Source organism: Polypterus senegalus, chromosome 4 (assembly GCF_016835505.1).
Source record: "Polypterus senegalus isolate Bchr_013 chromosome 4, ASM1683550v1, whole genome shotgun sequence".
Lineage (NCBI taxonomy): Eukaryota > Metazoa > Chordata > Cladistia > Polypteriformes > Polypteridae > Polypterus > Polypterus senegalus.
The window spans coordinates 5218089-5239705 of NC_053157.1; the positions used below are offsets into that span (position 1 = coordinate 5218089).

A 21617-nucleotide genomic window follows, 5' to 3' on the forward strand; every position below is an offset into this window, starting at 1 on the left:
TCATGGCTGTCCATCAATCCGACGATGACGCTGTCTGTCCATTTGTCCATCTCTGTCACAAGCTGTGCAAACTCTGGTGAGAGAGCAGGCCAATTCAAGAAGGGCAGACCTGGGGGCACAATGGGCAAGGGCACAGTGAGTTTGTTTCGATGGTGATGTCTTGCTATTCTCTTCTCGTCTTGTTGATGGGTCCAAGGAGTGATGGACTCCTTCATTTACTGTCCGTCTCCAAAGCAGGCGGTCCCTGCCAAGTGTCTCGAGTAAAGCAAAGCGAGTGTGACAAAAGATCAAGTGTTGCTTATTCTACAAAGATCTCCTAAAACGGCCTGGACACATTTGTTGGGACCCCTAAAAACGAAGGGATTCTTCAGATTCACTGGGTGGCTGCACCTTTCCCAGGTTCCCACAATCAAGCAGCTACTGAGCTGGCAGGGCGTTACCCAGCATGTGCTGAAGAGTGGTGAGTTTACTTGTGTCTTTTTCTGTGCTTTCTGGGAATGTTTGGATTTTCAACCCGTCTGCTTCTAGTTTCGGGACCTCGTCCGCCTGGGTTGTTTTCTGTTTTAGGCAACTCCATTTTGCCTTTAGTGCTCCACTGAGTTTGCCTTTGTTTCAGAGCATTTCTGTGGAAATAAACTTTTTTATTATTATTATTATTTATAAAGGTATGTGTTAGCCTAGCTGGGTTTTGATGGTTTTGCCCCGTAGTGCTTTTTTGGGGGGGCTTATGTGCTTTGGGGCCCCTAGTTCACGACATTTTTATTTCTGGCAAATTGATTCTTTAGCGGTTGCTCGATTGTTGTGAAGTGCATGTCATTTGCTTTTGGATTGTGTGGGATTGTTTAGCCTCTTGCTTCCGGATTTTGCCTTTGGATAACAGTTTGGAAATGTTTGAATTTGGCGGCCATTTTAGGCCTAACGTTTTTGCCTATTTTTGCTTTTTTTCCTACTTTACTTGTTTGTTTATCCTTTTTTTGCATTATTATTTAATAAGTTCTTTAAACTGGATGAACATTGTTTTGTTTTGGGTTGTTTGGTTATCCTCTCCCTTGAAGGGCATTTTTGTGAAATGTTTGAATAGCTATGGTGTTTTTGAACTGTTGAAGTCTGCCCATATTGGGCCTGTGCAGGCATTGAAGTCTTGCCTTTTGAGTTTGGGGCCGGGTAGCCTGGGGTGAGGCAGACCAGTGACGCCTTGGCCTAGCTCTGCTCATATTTTTGTGAGCTGCACTCCTTTTTTTGCCATTTTGAGTGTTGTGAATTGTAACTAGTGATGGAGCGAAATGATTTGCATGAAATTGAATTTGATTGTGATGTGATGAGTCCAAACCATGACATAATGGATGAGAGGCCTCCTATAAGGACCATAAAGGCAGGGCCTGCCCCCCTCAAAGTCATCAGGAGTCTGGGCTAGCAGGCCTCAAACATTAGAAGCTGACAAAATGACAAGAAAGCTCTCGAAATAAATCAAAGGTCCTACAAGAAGGAGGATGACCATAAACCCCTGGCTAGTGCACAGAAATATAAAAATAAAACAACTCACCTTTATAAATTACAATGTGTTGACAAAAAATAGACACATACAAGGAAATGCATGAAAAAAGAGCAAAAGAGCAAAGATAAAGGAGCAAACAAATCCCAACACGTTTAACCAAAAATCCGAATCCTGAAGAAAGTAGTAGAATGTCACAAAAAAAACACAAAATCCACAGAATTTGCGCTTAACTTTAGAGCACAGTTTTGCATGGCGAATGCATTAATACCGTGCTAGGCGTCCCTTGTGGCTTCGCCTGCGTATTAGTGAAACAGGACAGTGACATCACACATCCTGACATCTAACATCCCCATCCCCTCGGCCTGCAGCTTCTGTCTCGGATTAGCGCTAATATATCGTTTTGATACCTAAAGCGATGAGAGAGGTCGCAAAATCAACCGGAATGTTCAAGAAAATTCTAGAAGAAAACTCAATCGAAATCCGTTAAGTAGTTCTTTCGTTCGCTAGCTAAGCGGAGGTAAGGTACACTCCCCAAGGCTGGGGAGGGAGTGAGGTGGTCCCCGGCCCCCCTTCCCTCAGCCCGCTGTATGTCTCTCAGAATCTAGCAAATAAATCGGTGCCGCAAGCAAACTCTAATACTTAGCACGATGAGAGAAGTCACAAAATCAACCGGAATGTTCAAGCAAATTCTAGAAAGAAAAACAATCCAAATTTGTGAAGTAGTTCTCTCGTGAAAAGTAGACAGACAGAACAAATTCTGTATTTTAAGCAGTCATTGGGCTATTTTTTTAGGGCAAATTTGGCATTTTTAAGCAGTCATTGGGCTATTTTTTAGAAACTTAGGAGCCCTGATTTGGATCACATCCGCCCTCCGTTACATAAGACATCTTTACAAGGCGTTGTATCTGCAAAGCCGGCAGTATTGTGACGGACCACTCCCATCCTCTTAAGGTCTTTTTGTCCCACTTCCATCTGGGAGAAGGGTACTGTAGCAACTGAACCAGTTCTGCAACAGCTTCTACCCCCTTGATGGTCTGGACTCTGTGTGGCCCCCCGGCCCGCCCTCAGATCTGCTCCTATTAGTTTATTTAATAATAATAATTATTTGCATTTGCAATTATATATCGCTTTTCTCACTACTATTTATATGTGGTACATTTGTTACACTACGGTTGTTTTTTATTTTTACTTGTTACTTATTTATTAATGTCTATTTCAAATTATTACTATCTATTCACTTTCCTATTATTTATAGTATAGAACTTTACCAGGCTTGTCCTGGAAAACATTATTTTTTGCCACTGTATGCTGCAATGTGGTGTGTGGATGGTACGAAATCGAAACCACTTGACTTGATTAATTAAATGACACCAGGAAATGGTCAATGGTATGCTAAAAATGTGCACATCTTCTTTCACTTTTTATAAAATCGTCAAATTCGGCGCGGATACTCGGTTCCTTTTCCTTGAATCGTTTTTAAAGAGGCGTCACTCCACGCCCGCTCATTTATAAAAGTTTGCATGGAATGGGGTGGGACAGCGTAAAAGCAAAGCGTGGGAATGTGCAAATTCCGTATTTTCTCGCCGTAAACTGAAACGCACAAAATTCCTCAGACGAAGCTGCCTCAGCTGTTGTTCCAAACTGACTCCAATTACCCGTGAAACCACAGTCCAAAAAAATAAATCCCTCAAGAATACACGCCTGCGCGTTTCAGGCTACTCGCCCCGCTGCACTATGGGTAATGTAGTCCTCCGAAGAGAGGTCGCTCCACATTCCCGGAGAGGCGCCGACTCCTCCCCGAGCGCTCCTCCCTCAGGAGCCCGGAGTAACCCGAGAACGACGACGGAGAACCTCGCCAGTCAGTGGCCGCAAGTCTTTTCCCACGCCACTCAAAGGGGAGGATCTTTTTTTTTTGTCTGTCTCTGCGCGTGTGTGTCCCTTCTGTGGATTTATTTACCAAACGCTTTTAACGCTCCGTGTAATCCGGGAAACTACAGCTCCCATGTGACCCTCTTCTTGAATTACCTCTCTCTCTCTCTTTTCTGGATTTAAAAGCTGCTTCAAGGCGGGCGAGGAAGAAAGAAAAATACAAAACAAAACACAACAACCTTTCATTCTGCTCAGTAATCATCAGCTCGGTAAGGAAAGAAGTAGAGGAGAAAGGTCGGGCGAAAGGACCTCGTTCCCCACCCACACCACTACCAGGTGAAAACTAACCGCACTGGCGGTGGCAAAAGGTCGCGAAGAAGCACGCAGCTCACCACACCGTGTATCCGACGTGAGAAGAGCAGGGGTCTGCCCCTCGTGAAACTTTGATTGCTTTCCATGGACTTCTCGCTTGGGAAGAGAAGTTTACTGGATGGGATTTACTCGTTGGCGTTTTCTTTTTTCCTATAATAGTTAATGAAGTTTGCGCTGGTGGTGGAAGAGAGCGACTCGAATTCTGCCTGCGATCTGTTGCAGTTCAAACAGCGGGGGATCGAACGAGAAATTCAAGCAGAAAACAGCAGCAGAAGGAGGAGAAGACGGGAAAACAATAAAGCGGGGGTCTGACTGCCTGGATTCATCTAAAATAATCACCACCGGGAAACGCTTGGCTTATAGTTGCTGGGGGGGACGGAGGATCTGATTCCCCCCTCCATTTACCCACCCTTCTGACCGAGAGGGAAGAGCCATCAGCTTGCCGGACGAGGGGAGAACACCGAGGGGAGCGGCACGACTGACAAGATGAGCGGCGGAGATGTTGTCTGCTCCGGTTGGCTTCGAAAGTCTCCGCCTGAGAAAAAGTTGAGACGTTACGTAAGTAAAAGACCGAAAACAAAATCCTGGGAATTAATCAACAGCGCCCATGCCACTCTGTGGTGGGCCGGGTCGCTCCTACTGTTTATCGTGCATGTGGTGTGTACATCGGGTGTTGCCGTTACCGCAAGGGATTTGGAAAACCGGTTGGAATCCTGGCTGGGACAATTTTTTTTGGGGGAGGATTTGCATGTTCTCTCAGTGTGCCCGTGGGGGCCGCAGCCATGCTGTTATGTTGTGTGTGCGCGCAAGAATGTGCCCGCGGCGTCCCGTCTGGATAGATGGCGGGATGGTCAGGGACTCCCTCAGAGTTAGGAAAAATGGCAACCATCAAGGGGGTCTCCTGCAAACTCCACACACACGCACACACACGCAAACAACATTCCAGCCGGGAATCTCGGAGGAATTCAAGGCGGCAGCACTAACAGTAGCACATCGGAAGGGGGGATCCCGGCTGCCAAGTAAGAACAAGGGAAGTCATTTTTTTTTGTCAGTTCTTTAAGATAATTGCGTTATGCTGCGCGTAGTGACAATGCCCCCATTTATTAAGGCGCTGTATAAAAACGGAGAATGACAGTCTTTTAGGAACAGTTCCTCTTGGGGGGGGGGCTGGGGTGGATTAGGGGTTATCTGTCTATCCCGCAAAGTTCGGGGGGAGGCGGAAGCAAATGTGATCAGATTGGTTTTGGCTCCACCCACTTTCCCATCAAACCCCCCGCCTCCCCATTACATTTCAAATGGCTTTTGTGGTTTTCTCCTCACTTGTGTCAGTTGAACGGATTTGACGTTTTGGAGCGCTTGGGGTGGAGCGCTGCCATCACTTATTTCAATGATTCTGGTTTGGGGATTACGGGGCGGAAGCTAAGGACTTCATACGGGGGGAGCCGGGGTGGTGGTTGGACAATTTGTTCTTTCATTTTCCAGTACATTTGGGGACAAGAGCTGGAGAAAATCCCGGACTGGCCGCCATCTAATCAGTGCCTAACAAAACAAATCAATGCAAACTTAAAAATATAAAGCTCTCAGTAGTACGATAAGGTGGCGTCTTCCAAAGTCTAGCAGAGACAATTCGGCAGTTGCCTTGGTAAAGAGAGAAGAGCAGCTGGGCAGAACTCCATTGATTTCAATGGGGCTCCTGCCTCCTCCCACCGTCTGAAGACACACACCATAGACGGACAGATAAAAGTTTATTTGTCTCCCTGCCTCTGCCGCCAAACCCACGGTCTGAACACACACCAGAATGATTAAAAAGAAAGAAAACAAGAAAGAACTTCTGACTTGGCAGTCCCAGTGAGGCTCCATACAGGCGTATTGCTGTTGTTATGAAGGAGCCCCTCCCCCCAAGTCGTATTTCTGCTGAAGAATGAATTGCCTGAAAGACCTCCGTGTTTGTGCAGCTTTGGTCATAACGGCACTCGGTTTTGTATTCATTCTCTCTTCCACTGTCACCTCCATGGGGTCCGCAGCGTGTCCCATAGCTGAGGCTGTCCTTTTAATTAGTTTGTTGATTCGGTGGTCCTCTATTGAAGCACACCACTCAAGCCATCACCGAGTTGTAGAAGATGTGAAGGCTGCCATTACCTGCCTCAAAAAATAATAATTTCTTGTGTTGTTTGTGTTAGAAGAGAAGTGGAACCTGTCATTGGTGTGGACCCCCAAGTACGTGTAGCAGTGCACCACAAATTGAGTAGTGACCGTAGACGGAAGCTTATTAGTGAGGCGGAAGTCAATAAGCAGTTCCTTGGTTTTGCTGATGATAAATTCTCAGAGGTCTCCCCCTGACTCCTCTTCTTTGTCTCATCCCTCTTATCAAGACCCCCACCCCATAAGTACATAATCATCTGAGAATTTCTGTAAGTGATCTGACCTGCTGTTATAGTAAATTGGCCTTAGAGAGAGAGAGAGAGAGTGTGTGTGTGTGTGTGTGTGTGGGTGGCACCCTGTCCTGGGACTGTTCCTGCCTTGCACCCTAAGCTTGCTGGGACAGGCTCCTGCCCCCATGACCTGCTCAGTATGTAGCTGTGGAATATCGACGTGCCCCTTGTGTTTTGTTGGTGGTTGACTATTGTTCTCCTAAGTGAATTAAAGAAGCAGCAGCAGCAGCTTTTTCTCCCTACACATGAAGTCCATCTAACCATCCATTTTCTCAACCTGCTTATCCACAGCAGGGTCGTGGAGTGACTGGCGTTTATCTACACAAGCATCGGGTGCAAAGCAGAAACAAATCCCAGAACTGGATGAACACCCATTACCCCAAGGCCAGTTTAGCAGCACCAGTTCACCTGACCTGCGTGACTTTTGAGCACCATGGATTCATTGGGAGGGGACATGCAAACTCCACTCAGGGAGCACACAATACAACCAGTGCACTGCTGTGCTGTCAATACAGATAAATAGATTACTCTGCAAGGCGCTATATAATAAAGTGAACACACGAAAGGGCTGATTTGGCATTTCCAGTTCATCTAAACTGTGTGTCTTTGGATTGTGGGAGGAAAGAGAATCTGACCTGTTCAGGACAAAGTGCTCAGGGGGTACTTGGGGCACAAAACTACCAGTGCACCACCGTTCTTCCAATACAGATGGATGAATGGATGGATAGATAGATCGATCTGCAAGGCGCTATATAATAGAGTGAACATACACAAGGGCTGATTTGGCATCGTCAGTTCACCTAACCTTGCATGTCTTTGGATTGTGGTAGGAGGGGACATGCAAACTCCACTCGGGGCACAAAACTACCAGTGCACTGCCATGCTACCAATACAGATAGATAGATGTGGAAGGCGCTATATAATCGAGTAAACACACGCAAGGGCTGATTTGGCATTGCCAGTTTACCTAACCTGCATGCAGGAGAGCGACGCTGACTCATAGGGGAGAACATGCAAACTCCACTCAGGGAGCAGTCGTGACACAATACTACCAGTGCACTGCTGTGCCGTCAGTACATTTAAATAGATTAATCTGTAAGGCGCTATATAACAGAGTGAACGCACACAAGGGCTTATTTGGCATCACCAGTTCATCTAAACTGTGTGTCTTTGTACTGGTTGGGTTGGCAAGCAAACTCCACTCGGGGCACAAAACTACCAGTACACAGCCGTGCTGCCAATATAGATAAATGTGGAAGGCGCTATATAATAGAGTGAACGCACACAAGGGCTGATTTGGCATCACCAGTTCATCTAAACTGCATGTCTTTGGACGGTGGGAGGAAAGAGACGCTGACTCGTAGGGAGGGGCATGCAGACTCCAATCAGGGACACAACTGCCAGTGCCCTGCCATGCTGCCAATACAGATAGATCGAGAAATGTGGAAGGCACTATATAATAGGGCGAGCACACACAAGGGTTGATTTGGCATCGCCAGTTCACCTAACCTGCATGTCTTTGGATTGTGGTAGGCAGGGACATGCAAACTCCACTCAGGACGCAAAACTGCCAGCTCACCGAAATGCTGCCAATACAGATAGCTAAATAGATACATCTGCAAGGCACTATATAATAGAGTGAACACACACAAGGGCTGATTTGGCATCGGCAGTTCACCTAACCTTGCATGTCTTTGGATTTTGGTAGGAGAGGACATGCAAACTCCACTCGGGGCACAAAACTACCAGTGCACTGCCATGCTGCCAATACAGATAGATAGATGTGGAAGGCGCTATATAATAGAGTGAACACACACACAAGGGCTGATTTGAATTGCCAGGTCACCTAACCTTGCATGTCTTTGGACTCCAGGAGGATACTCAAGGTAACACGGAGACAACATGCACAAGTCTGCACAGGGAGTGCCTGGCATGCATACACCACCGGGCTTCTTGTTGCCAGGCAGCAGCGCCATGCCACCCCTGCACATGAAGTCATGCAGTTGATTTTCGACATTGAACGTGTGTGGTGTTGGGCCGTGTATGAGTTTATTTGGCCCCCCGCTTTCATCACAGGGTCAGTCAGAAGTTTGATTTGGAAGTCTTAGCAGAGCCTTGGTATAGTTAGCCTGGTAATCTACTTGAGGTGGGCCATATGGTGGCACAGTGGGACGAGCATTCTGGGTATAGTAGCAGTAATTGTGTTGTGCTGCGTGCAGTGACAATGAAACATTTATTCCGGCGATGCGCTGTATAAAACTGAGAATGTCTGTCTTTAGGAGCCGTCTCTGTTTAGGGGGGATTGGGTGGGGGGGAAACTGTCTGCCCTGCAAAGTGTAGGGTGGAAGCAAATGTGATCAAATTGGTTTTATACCACCCCCTTCCTATATATGATCCTCAATCCTTGTTTTGTCACACCATTACATTTTAAATGGCTTTTGTGGTTTGCCCCCTCACTTGTTTCAGTTGAATGGTTTTGACGTTTTCCATTTATTTCCATTTTTTTTTTTCCAGTTTTTGATTTGCTTTGTACTGAGGGGCAGATGCTCAGGATTTCATTTGTTTATAAGACTGGTAGGGGAAGCGACACACCTTTTTGTCTTTTTATTTTCCTGTAGACGGGTGCACAGGGCCGGGGCAAATCCTGGACTAGATGTCATCGTATTGGTCTACCGAAAGAAATCGATGCAGGCTTGAAGACCCTCGTTGGCCTTCCTTATTACACACACGTCTTCAAAAAGTCTGGCAGAGGTGGGGCTTCTGGGATAGGAAGCGAAAGTGGGCTGCATACAAGTCTACTGAATTGCATCGGAGAGCCCATCCCGTGCTTATTGCTCATACTTGACTCCATGTAGGGAGCACTGTGGAAGAAACTAAAAGCCCCATATGTCTCTCTTTTATAATTAAAAAATCTTGGGAAGAGACATCACTTTCACGTCCCGCGAGACGAGACTTTGTGCCTAGAGATTTTGACCAGGCCTGGGCCTGGAAATAAAAGACAAAGAGCAGATGACAAAGTAGAACGTCGTAAAGAATTCAAAAACATTGGCGTGATACACATGCAGAGCAGGTTAGAGATAATGGAAGTACGAAAATTTGAAAATCTCAAAAAAAAAAAGATTGCATTAGCGCAAACAAACGGAAATTATTACTCGGTGAAATAACGGAACAGCGAAAAGAGATCAAATATATTGTTCGGATTTAAACTGTAGATCATCTAATTCGTGTTGCCATCTGGAAAAAGTAGTGTTTCTTCCCAATGAAGAGGCGTATCCGTGAGAATTAAAAGATTTGTTGTTTGGTGAAAATTTCAAGCCCCGCGAGACAAGACTTTATGCAAAGAGATTTGGAAAAGTCCCGCCCACATCTAAAACCTTTACAACCACACCCACGGTTCAATCATTTCTCATTTGTGTGAATGCTACTGTCAGACGTATAGAGAGTAAGAAACGATATTCACTCACGGGCAGCTATACGTTGCGTTGTCACAATGGAATTCCAAGCACGGAGTCAAAATTCAATGTGATATTGACGAAAAGGTAAAAGCTAAAAGAGATTGAATATGTGGACAGAGGTGATATGACAGAAGCACAGTATGTAGATATTGTTCAGCTTTAAACTTTAAGACGGAGACTTGTAGATCGTCTAATTCGTGTTGCCATCAGGAAAAAGTAGTGTTCCTCCCCAATGAAGAGGCGTATCCGTGAGAATTAAGTTTTGTTGCGTAGCGCAGGCAGGGGGTTTGACAAGCATAGTGAGCAGGGGGTGAAACCGCCTAGTCGTTTTTTAAATAAATAATATGAAGAATAATCTGCGGTGGGCTGGCACCCTGCCTGGGATTGGTTCCTGCCTTGTGCCCTGTGTTGGCTGGGATTGGCTCCAGCAGACCCCCACCCAAAGAGACCCTGTGTTCGGATTCAGCGGGTTGGAAAATGGATGGATAAATATGAAGAATAATCAATCTGCAGAACCAGGCAGGCGGAAGCTTATCCATTGCTTCTTTCATTTCTCCTCGTGAACTGGGATGTGCTCCCTCATAGCAGCCTGTCATGGAATGGCAGGGAGGTGTGTTTATAGATAACTGAATTTGCATAACAGTGCTGAATTAATGCTTACACAGTCACATTTACTCTGATTGGTTCGTTGCCTTGCACCTTATGAATATTCACGAGATGTTTCCAGTAGAGCGTGTAACCAACTTACATACCCCAAAATAAAAGTCTCACTCCACGATATTCTTGTCGCACTTCTCAGACATTTCATAAGTTCACTTCTTACCGTTCTTTTATGAAAGTTCTTCGTTCGTGACAGCTGTCAAGTCTTTTCCTGGGTACGTGAAAAAAGCATGGCACCGGCCAATTTCTTGAACCGTCCCCTGGGATATCCTGTTGGTGTACTTAAACCATTTCAGCAATTTCTAAGACAGATATTATATTGATGATGGTAATAATACATTGTATTTATATAGCGCCTTTCCCCTGCCCACTGTGGACGTGGCCCGGACACAGACAGGCAGACATGTTGAAAGTCACCACCACACGTTTATTTTACAAACTATTTACAAGAATCAGTGCACACAACCCCTTCAGTCCCCAAAGTCCTGGCCAAACAACACCTTGCCTTTCTTCGGGCTGCCTCCACTCTCGCTCCTTCTGCCTTGTCCTGCTTCCACCCGACTCCAGCCTTAAATGAAGGGAGGCCGCCCCTTTTATCCACACCCGGATGTGTTCCAGGTGCTCCCCGGCAATCACCCGCCGACACGCCCCAGTGTGGCGGAAGTGCCGGCTGTACTCCTGGAAGCTGTCCGGGTCTCCCTTCTCTTTCCCCCCAGCACTTCCTGCTGTGACGGAAGTGCTGAGTTCCAGGGCTCCAAAGGCATCGGGGTGCCCCCTACAGGGTTGGGCTTCCAAGCCCTGTACCCGTGGCCCCCAAAGTAACCAGGGTGGCGGCCCCCACGTGAACCATGGCGGGCGTCGTCCCTGGCATCCCTGACACCACGCTTGTACTTCTCTTAAGCACTGCATATTGTGATAAGAATGACACGGGTACATTAAAAAGGTTTGGGGCAGCCACCCATACATTAAACCCTGGCTGCAAAAAGTTTATTTTTATGAGTTGTGTTCAGGTTGAAGTCCAAAACAGAACTGACTCAGGCTGGATAAAATGGTGGCTTTAAACACCGTGACAGGAAGTGATGTTCTCTGGACAGGAATTGGAAGTGATGTCATCAATGGTGCCGGCACCGGATGTGATGTCATCAAAAGCACCGACATCTAGTGGGATCGTCTGCAGAGGACTGGGGGAAGAGAGGGAGTTAGTGCAGCTCGCCACCCCTTGGTCTGGTGTGGTATTACTATTCTTTAAGCCCTCTAACTGCCTCCCATGAGCATGTGTGTGACAATACCAAAATGCCTCAGGGGCAATAACCTACTGTATATTATCTTGATAACTAAAATAATTCTTTCATAGCACCCGCCAGGACACACACACCCAGCAGCGCTGGCACTGCCCTGGTTCTTCTGTCACGTCAACTGATTTCTTTGAAAACAGGTGGCATTGAGAACTGCGCTTGAAGCAAAAGAGTCTAGAGTCTTTTATTTTCAGTTTCTCTCCTGCATCGTCACCTGTTGACAGATTCGCAGACGACTCCCTTGGAAAACCGTTTTCTTAATCGATGCGGTAAAAGTGTTGGCACCACTCTTGGTATCCTGCCAGGGTTTTTTTTTTTTTTTAAATTGATTTTGTGTGTTCAGGCCGGCTTCAGGGTTGATATCTCTAGGGATTTGTGTCGTATTTGGGGCGCATGCAAAAAGTTAACATGAATAGTCGGTGCGGTGAGCCATATGGCCTGAGAGGGAGAGAGAATGAGGTCAGGAGCCTGCTTTGCTGCACCCACCACATGACAAACCACCTTAGGACCCGAGCAATGGGTGACACTGCAGCACCACACTCATTCAGGTGGATTGGAACACTGTGAGGTTTTTTTTTTTTTTAATGGTGGCTGGAGTGCCAATTCTGCCACCGACCCCCAGGTTTTTCTCCTTTAGGGCCCACATGCAGGTTGACGTCATGCCCAGCACGGAGCAATTGCAGGTTAAGGGGCCCAGCATAGTAGAATCACTTTTGGCATTTGTAGGATTTGAGCTAGCCACCAGTGCCGATCCCTAGCCACAGAGCCACCACTCCACCTTAAATCCAGTTAAAACCAGTCCTTGAACAGATAGGACAAACCTGCTGTGCCTAAACGGGTTAAGAATAAGGATGGATGGAAAACTAAAGTGCCAATGGATTCTCACTCCTTGCGTCACTCTCTCTGATGACTCGTTTGTTCGTGGGACAGTTTGCTGTTGCAGCACAGGCGACTTTTTCTTTTATTTTTGTGACAGTTTTTACGCTCTGTCATTCATTACTGCCATCTTCTGTACTGGGGAATTTACTTTTATGTAAAGCCCTGGCCATTCTGAACCTTTTAGGAATTTACTTATTTGGCTGTCCCCTTTATCCAAGGCGACGTACGACACTTATGATCCAATTGGTGCACAGGCAGGTCAGGTGAGTTGCTCGGGGGTCACATAGTAGTGTCATTATTGGGAACTGAACTCACAACCGGAGAGCTTGAAGTCCAAAGACTTAACTATTACACCACACTGCCTGCCACATTTTAGTACTTTCTCATATACAGTCATGTGAAAAAGTGAGTGCACCCCTTGGAAATGGTTGATTTTTTTTTTCCTACCATATTTGAACAGGCAAACCATAGACGTCGCCTACAGATATATAAACACACAAGAAGCGTTTGCCTTCTCGATCATGTATTCAACAGAAATATCAATGGATGTCATGGTCTACTGGAGAAGGAAGTCCACACATGGCCGCAGACACTGGTGGGCTTTCTTTAGTAGAAATGACTTCTTGGAGGTGTTCTGCAGAACTTCCCACCAGTCTCTTAACATTGTGACACTTCTGCCCACTCCTTCTTGCTTCAGTCACCAGATATTTGTGGGTTTTCTTGCATCTCTTCACATTTCAATGGGGATTCAAATCAGGGCTTTGACTCCCCTGCCAGTACCCAACCCGCCATTCTTTAGTGGATTGGCCGGTGTGCTTCAGATCGTTCTTGTGTTGAAAGGTCCACTTCCAATTCAACACCAACTTTCGGACAGGTGGCCTTACATCCTCCTCCAGCACGCTTAGATATGATGGAGAATTCCGAGTTGACTCGATAACTGCAAGCTGGCCAGCAAAACCACGAAACCAGAACATTTCTACCACAGTCGCTGTGAGGTCCTTCTTCTGACATTCTGTCCTTTTTGGTTGCGCCAAACACGTTTACTGTGTCCAGACGAGGGGGCATTCTGTCTGTGCCAGGCTGTGCTGAGGAACCCAGACACTGGTGTGCCACCATTTTGTTCAGACTGCAGACGTGACGGGTGAAATTAATGTCATTTGCTTGACTGTCACCTAATCCCTGGCTGATAAATGACAGGTAGTCCTGCCTCTTGGGGGACCACCCATAAAACACAAGGCACTTTTTCAAAGAAACCGCACTAGTAACAATGCATAAGAAATATGAAAACGTTATCATAATTCACAGATTTAACAAACAAACCACAAAGAAGACCAAAACCAATCTAAACAGATCTGAAAACCCACCGCCCGCCCATAGGAGGGGAACCCTGGTTCAGCTTGAACACTGATTGACGATAAGGTTTAAACCAGGGGTGTCCAAACCATCTGTGATTTATCTGTCCAGGCCACATTGGTCCAGAAGGCCTGGTCTTTGTCTAGATCAGGGGTCTCCAACTCCAGACCTGGGGCCTCATGTATAAATGGTGTGTACACACAGAAATGTTGCGTACGCCCGTTTCCACGTTCAAATCGCGATGTTTAAAACCTAAACTTGCCGTAAAGCCACGCACATTTCCACGGTAGCTCATACCCTGTCATACGCAAGTTCTGCGCTTGGTTTTGCATTCTGGCAGCACCCAGCGTCAAATCAGTGCTACTGTTCCTGTGTGGTTTATCTTTCTTTTTCAGATCTACATCCCTGACGCGGCTTTATAAATACACTCAAAGTAACCGCATATTGTTTATTAGTTTAATGCATCTGATTGTAATTAACCTGTAACAATATAATGGTCCACAGAATGGCCAAACTATTCTAAATGCCATAACTGCTTTAGCGTTGTTACTCTCACTGCACCTTCTTCTTCTTTCAGCTGCTCCCATTAGGGGTTGCCACATTGGATCATCTTTTTCCATATTACTCTCACTTTACCACTCGGAGTATTTATATAACTGTATCTGAGTGTGAATCACAGCTCTACAGCAGCTGATCGGGAAAAAAAAATTATTGGGATACAGCATCAAGCACATGCTGCCTCCGCCATGCTGTCTATTTGAACTTCTCCTATACGACAAACTCTTCAGAGCCTTTCCTGTACGGACCCCGCAGTTCAGAAACAGTTTCATCCCAAGAACTATAAATGGACTCAATCAGTCCATCAAGTGCTCCTTGTAGAACTGTCTCGACTTAGAAGTACAATCACCTCAATGTAAACGTGCACTACAGTTATAATTTTGCACACCCTGAGCCACTTTATAAAGCGCGTATTTACTTATGATGGCAATATCATTTTTAAGATGAAATGCAGCAAAATATATTTATTATATAGATAAAACTTTAACTACACGGTGGAGAGCGCTAACGAGGGGCTGGAGCTCCGTTCACGGATTGATCCTACCTCGCGCTGCATTCTTGCTGGAGCTGGCGTGACACTAGAAGGATAAATGGATAGAATAATTAAACGCGTACTACGAAAATATTTCAATGTTCCTTAAAAGTTTTGAAGAATCGGCATTCTAAGCTTACAGACGGCTTAACGTCTGTTACGGAGCTGATTTGTGTGGCGATTGGGTATTTGGAGAAGGAAAAGAAAGGACAGGAATTGGAGGTTACTACGTTTGAGAGAGACAGTACTGTTGCAATAAATTACTTCATCGAAGGTCGCGCAGCAAGCATCTTGCGTGAGACGTGAACAATCACTGTGCCACCGTATTCCCATGTTTAATAACGTGCTTTAACTCCTATCATCATGAAAATGATATCAAGTATACATCTCAGTATTTTAGTTATTCAGAGAGCTGTCCTATCACAAATGTAATGGATTCTGTGTCCTGTCGGAGGAAGAGAAAGCCCGTTTAAGAATCGCGTAGTGATTCACACACAGAGCACATAGAAGATCAAATACAAAACAACGCATTTAACGTGCTACTTTAGTTACGATGGGATTTGAGAAACTTGTAAACTAAACGATTTTAAGATGAAGTTTATGATGTTCTACTTTAATGACAAAATAAACTACGTGATTAAAGTGGAAATATTGGGACTAAACTTGACATTTCGAGCTTTTTTTCCCCAACTGTGTGCCTATTTTTTTTTTTCCTCTGTACCCTAATAAGCTTTCATATGACACTCGGACGGTGGGCTACAACTCGCTTTTCACAGCAACTTTGATATGTGACAACATCTTTTTTATTTCGGGCACTGTGCGACTTTGTGAACTTGAGCTTTAGAGTTTCTCCGACACTCTTATGTCACTCGATCAGCTCCAATAATACGTTTTTCTTTCCCTCCACTTAGTATTCGCTGAAATTCTTCTATTTTCCCTCGTGCTTTTGCCATTGCCTTTTCACAGAACATTAAGTTTAAGGGCTATATATTGATTTGCGTATTCAAAGAGGCATAATTCTGGGAGGAGTCGGGGTGGGGCAGCAGGCGTGTGCACATACGTTAATTTCCACGTTGACCAGGATTTATGTAGAGGAAGAACGTGGAAGTTGGCAAACGCACAGATTTATGCATCTGGATTTCTTTGTGCGCAAGTACATTTCCAATTTTGTGCTTACGTCATGTTATGGTGCGAATTCTACGCACAGCATTATGCCTGAGACCCCTGGTGGGCCACAGTGGCTGCAGGTTATCCTTCTAACCATCTTCTTAATCGGTGAGCCGTTTTTTTGGCTGCGGATTAACTTGTTTTGCCTTTGTTTTAATTGACGTGACTCGGTCCCCTCAGTTCAGGGGTGTCCAACTCCAGTCCTAATGAGCTGCAGTGGCTGCAGGTTTTCATTCAACCCTTTTCCTAATCAGTGACCAGTTTTCACTGCTCATTAACTCCTTTTTCCCCTTCATTTTAATAGCCCTGTGTTTAAGGATTCAGTCCTCTGGCTGCCATTTAATGAAGAAATGAATCAATTCAAACAGAAATGAGATGTGAAACGAGCCGACAGGTGACCAGCTAAATTGGGGCTTGAAACTGCAGCCAGTTTCATTTCAACTGGTCTGCTCAGGTCACCAACTAAGGGGTCTGAGTCACATCAAGTAAAACGAAGGCCAAACAAGTGAACCAACAGCCAAAACGGCTCACTAATTAAGAAGAAGGTTAGAATGAAAACCTGCAGCCACTACAGCCCACCAGGACCGGAGTTGGACACCCCCTGACTTAGTTGTTTCTTTTTCCTTAATGAGCAGCCAAACAATAATGAGATACAAAACAAGACCAGCTCACCTGAAAATAAAGAAAGGAGAAGGTCTCGGTCATGTTGGTCTGCTCAGGTCACCAAAACATCTTGACGGTGCTCTTAGAAAAAACAGAAGATCAGCAGTCTGCTGTGGCAGAAGGAGAGCAGCAATAAGTCCTGATATTCAGTAGCGGCTTTAATTAACAGCAGGAATTGGCTCATTTCACGTCTCATTTTTGTTTGGCTGTTGTTTAATGAAGAAACGAATCAATTCAGAGGACATAATCTTTAAAAACAGGGCTATTAAATGGAATGGAAAAGGAGTTAATTAGCAGCGAAAACTGGGCACTAATTAAGAAAACGGTTAGAATGAAACACCCCTGGCTTAGATGTTCAATGGCAAACCGCAAACTTGCTCTGCTGTTCTTTTTGGCTTTTTCCTGTCACACCCCACGTGCAGGTCACACTTGTTCCATCTCTTTTAGGTTGTATAGATGCGTACGCTTTGCAGATCCCATGATGAAATTTACTGGTATCAGATAGTCGGCTATTGGCCTGAATTTGCTGGGTCAACAAGTCCCGGAAAAGTTGGCAGACATTTAAAATCTACGCCATTGGTAGATGATTTTCCTTAGAGTGAAATGATTGATTTCAAATCCCCTTTCCAGACTTCTAGGTATCCACAACTTGTTTTCTGAGGGTCTTAGGGAGCTTTTTTGATGTTTGCATGAGGACACCCCATGCATCAGTAGCAAAGAAAACACGAGATCCTTGGAATCTGCAGTTCAAATAAAAATATCCGGTCCACCTGCAGACTTCCTTGGGAAGTTCTCATCATTTGGAACACCTAATTCTGATTTAACACTAGAATTACCGGAGCCAACGAAAAAACTTGTGAATCCAGCCCACCTTAAATCCCTTCGCACCTCTCCGTCAGCGTCTTTTGTCTTGTAAATGTGTTGATAAGCCTAAGCTGCAAGCAGCCTGCTATAACGTACCCCCCCCACCTTAGAACGGGCAAGAAGTTCTCCCAGTTCCTGCCTTGATTGATTATCTGGGAGTGAGCTACCCAGAATTGTAAGGGGGAATAATTGGATGTGTGGTTTGTGTCTACAACACTCTGTGTAAACACATCGTTAAAACAGAAACGTTTTTAAAGTTTTAGTAATAAATGACAAAATGTAGGCATGAATTGTATAATTTGGCTGATGGCCAAATAATCAAACACTTTCACAAAAGGTGCAAGTACAGTACGACAGCTTCTGTGGTGCAGCGGTCAGATCTGCTGACTTATAATCCAGAGGTTGTGAGTTCGAAACCATCTCCCCGGCAAATTTACCATTTTGAGTCGTGAGCTGCTCTTACTGTTAATATTATACAATAAAAACATACTTTTGATTTGTGTCTGTAACAGCCGGTGTAAATTTATAGCACTTTTTTTTTTTTTATTATTTTATTTTCTCGGTCACAATCACGATGCAACACCCCCTGCCCCCCAGATCTGGAGCTGTTACTTTTTATCTGAACCTGGGAATAACTGTTGATGTGAGTGGTGCTTTGAGACAATAGAACTGGACATTCACTGATCTGGGAGGGATAAAAGCTGACACACAAATGCTAGCGAATCTGCCTTCTTCGTATCTCACCGTCACTTGATTTTTATTTTTTTTTAATTCAGTTTTATTAGGTGTTCCCGCTCACGCTGAATTAGTATGTGCCTTATGGTCCATGATGTCAAAGCCGCCCTGACAAAAAAAAAACAAGAGACATAGGTATATATGATATTTGGAATTATTGTCGTATTTTACTTGCACCTTTTGTGAAAGTGTTTATTTGATCTTTGGACTTCAGGCTTCACACATTGTACAGTTCATGTCTACATTTTGTCATTTATTACTAAAACATGAAAAACATTTCTGTTTTCACGATGTGTTTACACAGATTGCTGTAGACACAAAACACACATCCAATTATTCCCCCTTACAATTCTGGGTAGCTCACTCCCAGATAATCAATCAAGGCAGGGACTGGGAGAACTTCTTGCCCATTCTGAGGCAGTGTGGGGGGGTGGAGTAGTATAGCAGGCTGCTTGCTGCTTAGGCTTATCGACGCATTTACAAGACAAAAGACGCTGACAGAGAGGTGCGAAAGGGATTTAAGGAGTTTCTTTGTTGGCTCTGGAAATTCTAGTGTTAATGGATCTGGAAGTGGCGATGAATGTGACTTACTTTTTCCACATTACACATCAGCGTTTTTGTTCATTTAGAATATGAGAATGAATACAGCATGTCAGTTTTAACTGTCATTTATTCAAGTAGATGATGTCCAGGAAGGGGGAATCTGGAATGCCCGGAATTGGTGGGGGTGGTCACCCACAATTTCCCTTCCCAAGATTTCTTCTTCCATTTTTGTTCCCCTACGGATTGTTTTTGCAACTTTTTTTTCTCGTTGTCTAAGTCAAGGCGGGGGGAGGCTGTCAAAAAACCGGGCCTGTTAATGTCCACTGAGGCGCTCCTTGTGTGAGTTTGGCCTTTAGAAGAAATAAATTGTGCTTGCTGTTGTCTTTCTGTAGCCACTGCTTGTACCAAAGTCACATTTTTTCCGGTCTACAGTAAATATGTTGGAAAAAGTCAACAATGTTTTTCCATGGGGTGTACTTATTTGTCCACATGACTGTTTGTTCTCTTTTATCATACCTTCCCTATATATAGATATAAATAGAGATAGACAGATATATGGATACCAGTCTTCAGTTAAGAACATACAAACACCACATACGTGGTAACTGGGCTGGGATTTGAACGGCGGCCTTCTGGAGCCCCGAGGCAGAAGAGATGACAACTTGAGAGTCCGCGCTGCCCTCATTTATAGATAAAGATTAATGCCAACATTCACAAACATGCTCAATCCATTTCTGAGCCTGGTCTGGCACAGCTGGGCACAGGGCAAGAAGCACCTCTGGATTGGGTGCCAGTTCTTCACAAAGGCATCACACACACATTGAGGGCCAGTTTGGGCTCTCCAGTTTTCGTATTCTACATTTCTATTGGGGCTGTTTGAGGAAAACCCATGGAGTTGCAGGAAGAGACCCTGAAATGCCAGCCTTCTGCTTTATAGAACATCACCTCAGCCCGGGTGAGGCCGTAATGCCTGCCTCAGGATCACCCTATCAGGTGACCACCCTAACAAATTCTTGTCTTTATCTCCGCATGTGTGCTCTGGGAGAGGTGGGGTGGCTGGCACACCGCCTCCATTTGTATTGTTTTACATTCTCCTTCATTAAATGTAATTATAACTTGTAGTTAAGTGACTTGGTGTGGCAGTGAGAGGGCAGCTCAGATGTTGATCGTGATGGGCATTCTCCTCATGTGAGCCCACTCATGGTGCCACTTAGGTTATCTGTTGGTGTGCCCACTGCCAGTGATCTTGCTGAAGGCATCGATGAAGATGAAACTCCTAGGCAAATGTTGTCAGAGATTTCCACAAGGGTCAAGGTGGCACATGGAGTCCAGGATGGCACTAGGACCTGCAGTCCTGGTAGTTGTAGGCCGATGTGGCATTTTAAATCGCAGTCTTAATAGCTAAGAGTGAGGATGTTATTTGAACCTGCCACCCCAGACATTGTAGTTGGAGGTGACATTTAAATATTTAGCTTTATTAGTTGAAGTCTCGGATGGCACTTAAACCTGCAGTCCTGTTTGAAGCTGAAATTGAGGGTGGCATTTAAACCTGTGGGCCTATTATTTGAAGTCGAGTATGGCATATGAACCTGCAGCACTAATTGCTTAATTTGAAGGTGGTATTTACACATGTAGTCCTAGTAGTTGATGTCAGGGGTGGCATTTGAACCTGCAGTCCTGTTTGAAGCTGAAGGCGGATTCTGAAGCTGAGCCTGCATTGTTTGAAGTCACTGGTGACCTTTGAACCTGCAGCCCTCAGCATTGAAATTGAGGGTGGCAATTGAACCTTCAGCCCTGTTAGTTGTAATTGAATGTGGCATTTAAACATGTTGCCCTATTTAGTTAAAGTCGAGGGTGGCATCTGAACCTGTGGTCCTATTATTTGAAGTTGGGTTGGCATTTGCATCTGCAGTCATATTAGTTGTATTTGGTGGTGGCATTTGAACTTGCAGCTCTGATCCCTGACACTGAAGGTGGCATATGATCCTGGGGGCCCAATAGCTGAAATTGAGGGTGGCATTTAAACCTGTGGTCCTGTTATTTGAAGTTGAGTTTGGCATTTGTACCTGCAGCAACAATCTCTGATATTTGGGGTGGCATTTGAACAAGATGACCTATTAGTTAAAATCGAGGGTGGCATTTGAATGTGCAGTCATTATTATTTGAACCTGCAGTCCTAATTGTTGAAATTAAAGGTGGTATTTGAACCTGCAGTCCATTTACTTGATGTCGGGGTGGCATTTGAAACTGAAGTCCTAATACAGTTGCTGGAATTGATGATGTCATTTGAACCCGCAACCGCGTTAGTTGTAGTTGAATGTTGCATTTAAACATGATGCCCTTATTAGGTTCAGATGCCAACCTTGATTTTAACTGTGGTCCTATTATTTGAAGTCAGGGGTGGCATTTGAAACTGCAGCCCTAATTGCTGAAACTTGAGGGTGGCATATGAACCTGTGGTCCTGTTATTTGACGTAGTAGGTGGCATCTGAACCTGCAGCCCTGTTAGTTTATATGAAGGTGGCATATTAGTGAATTAATTGAAATCGAGGGTGGCACCGGCGCAGCCCTGTTAGTTGAAGTCGAGGGTGGCATTTGCACCTGCAGTCCTATTAGCTGAAGCCCAGAATGTTCCGGCCACTTCCTTCCCTGTACGAGTGCCGATTGCGTTGTGGGCTGTCGGGTTACTGAGGGTCAAAAAACGGCACGATCCGGGCAAGTGACACATCTCCTCCTTTATTGTTT

The 21617-nt window shown here is 45.0% G+C and overlaps 1 protein-coding gene across 4 annotated transcripts in view; it reads left to right on the forward strand.

The window, feature by feature from the left end:
- The first annotated feature begins 3315 nt into the window (after positions 1–3315).
- gab1 (GRB2-associated binding protein 1) overlaps positions 3316–21617 on the forward strand; it is a 162671-nt gene continuing 144369 nt past the window's right edge. For 2 of the 4 annotated variants that reach the window (XM_039750193.1, XM_039750194.1), the window contains exon 1: positions 3318–4294. In XM_039750193.1, coding sequence (XP_039606127.1) covers positions 4223–4294 — 72 coding nt within the window. In that variant the 5' untranslated portion in view covers positions 3318–4222. Of the gene's footprint in view, positions 4295–21617 lie in introns of all 4 variants that reach the window. The other 2 variants (XM_039750192.1, XM_039750197.1) reach the window with 2 other exon arrangements.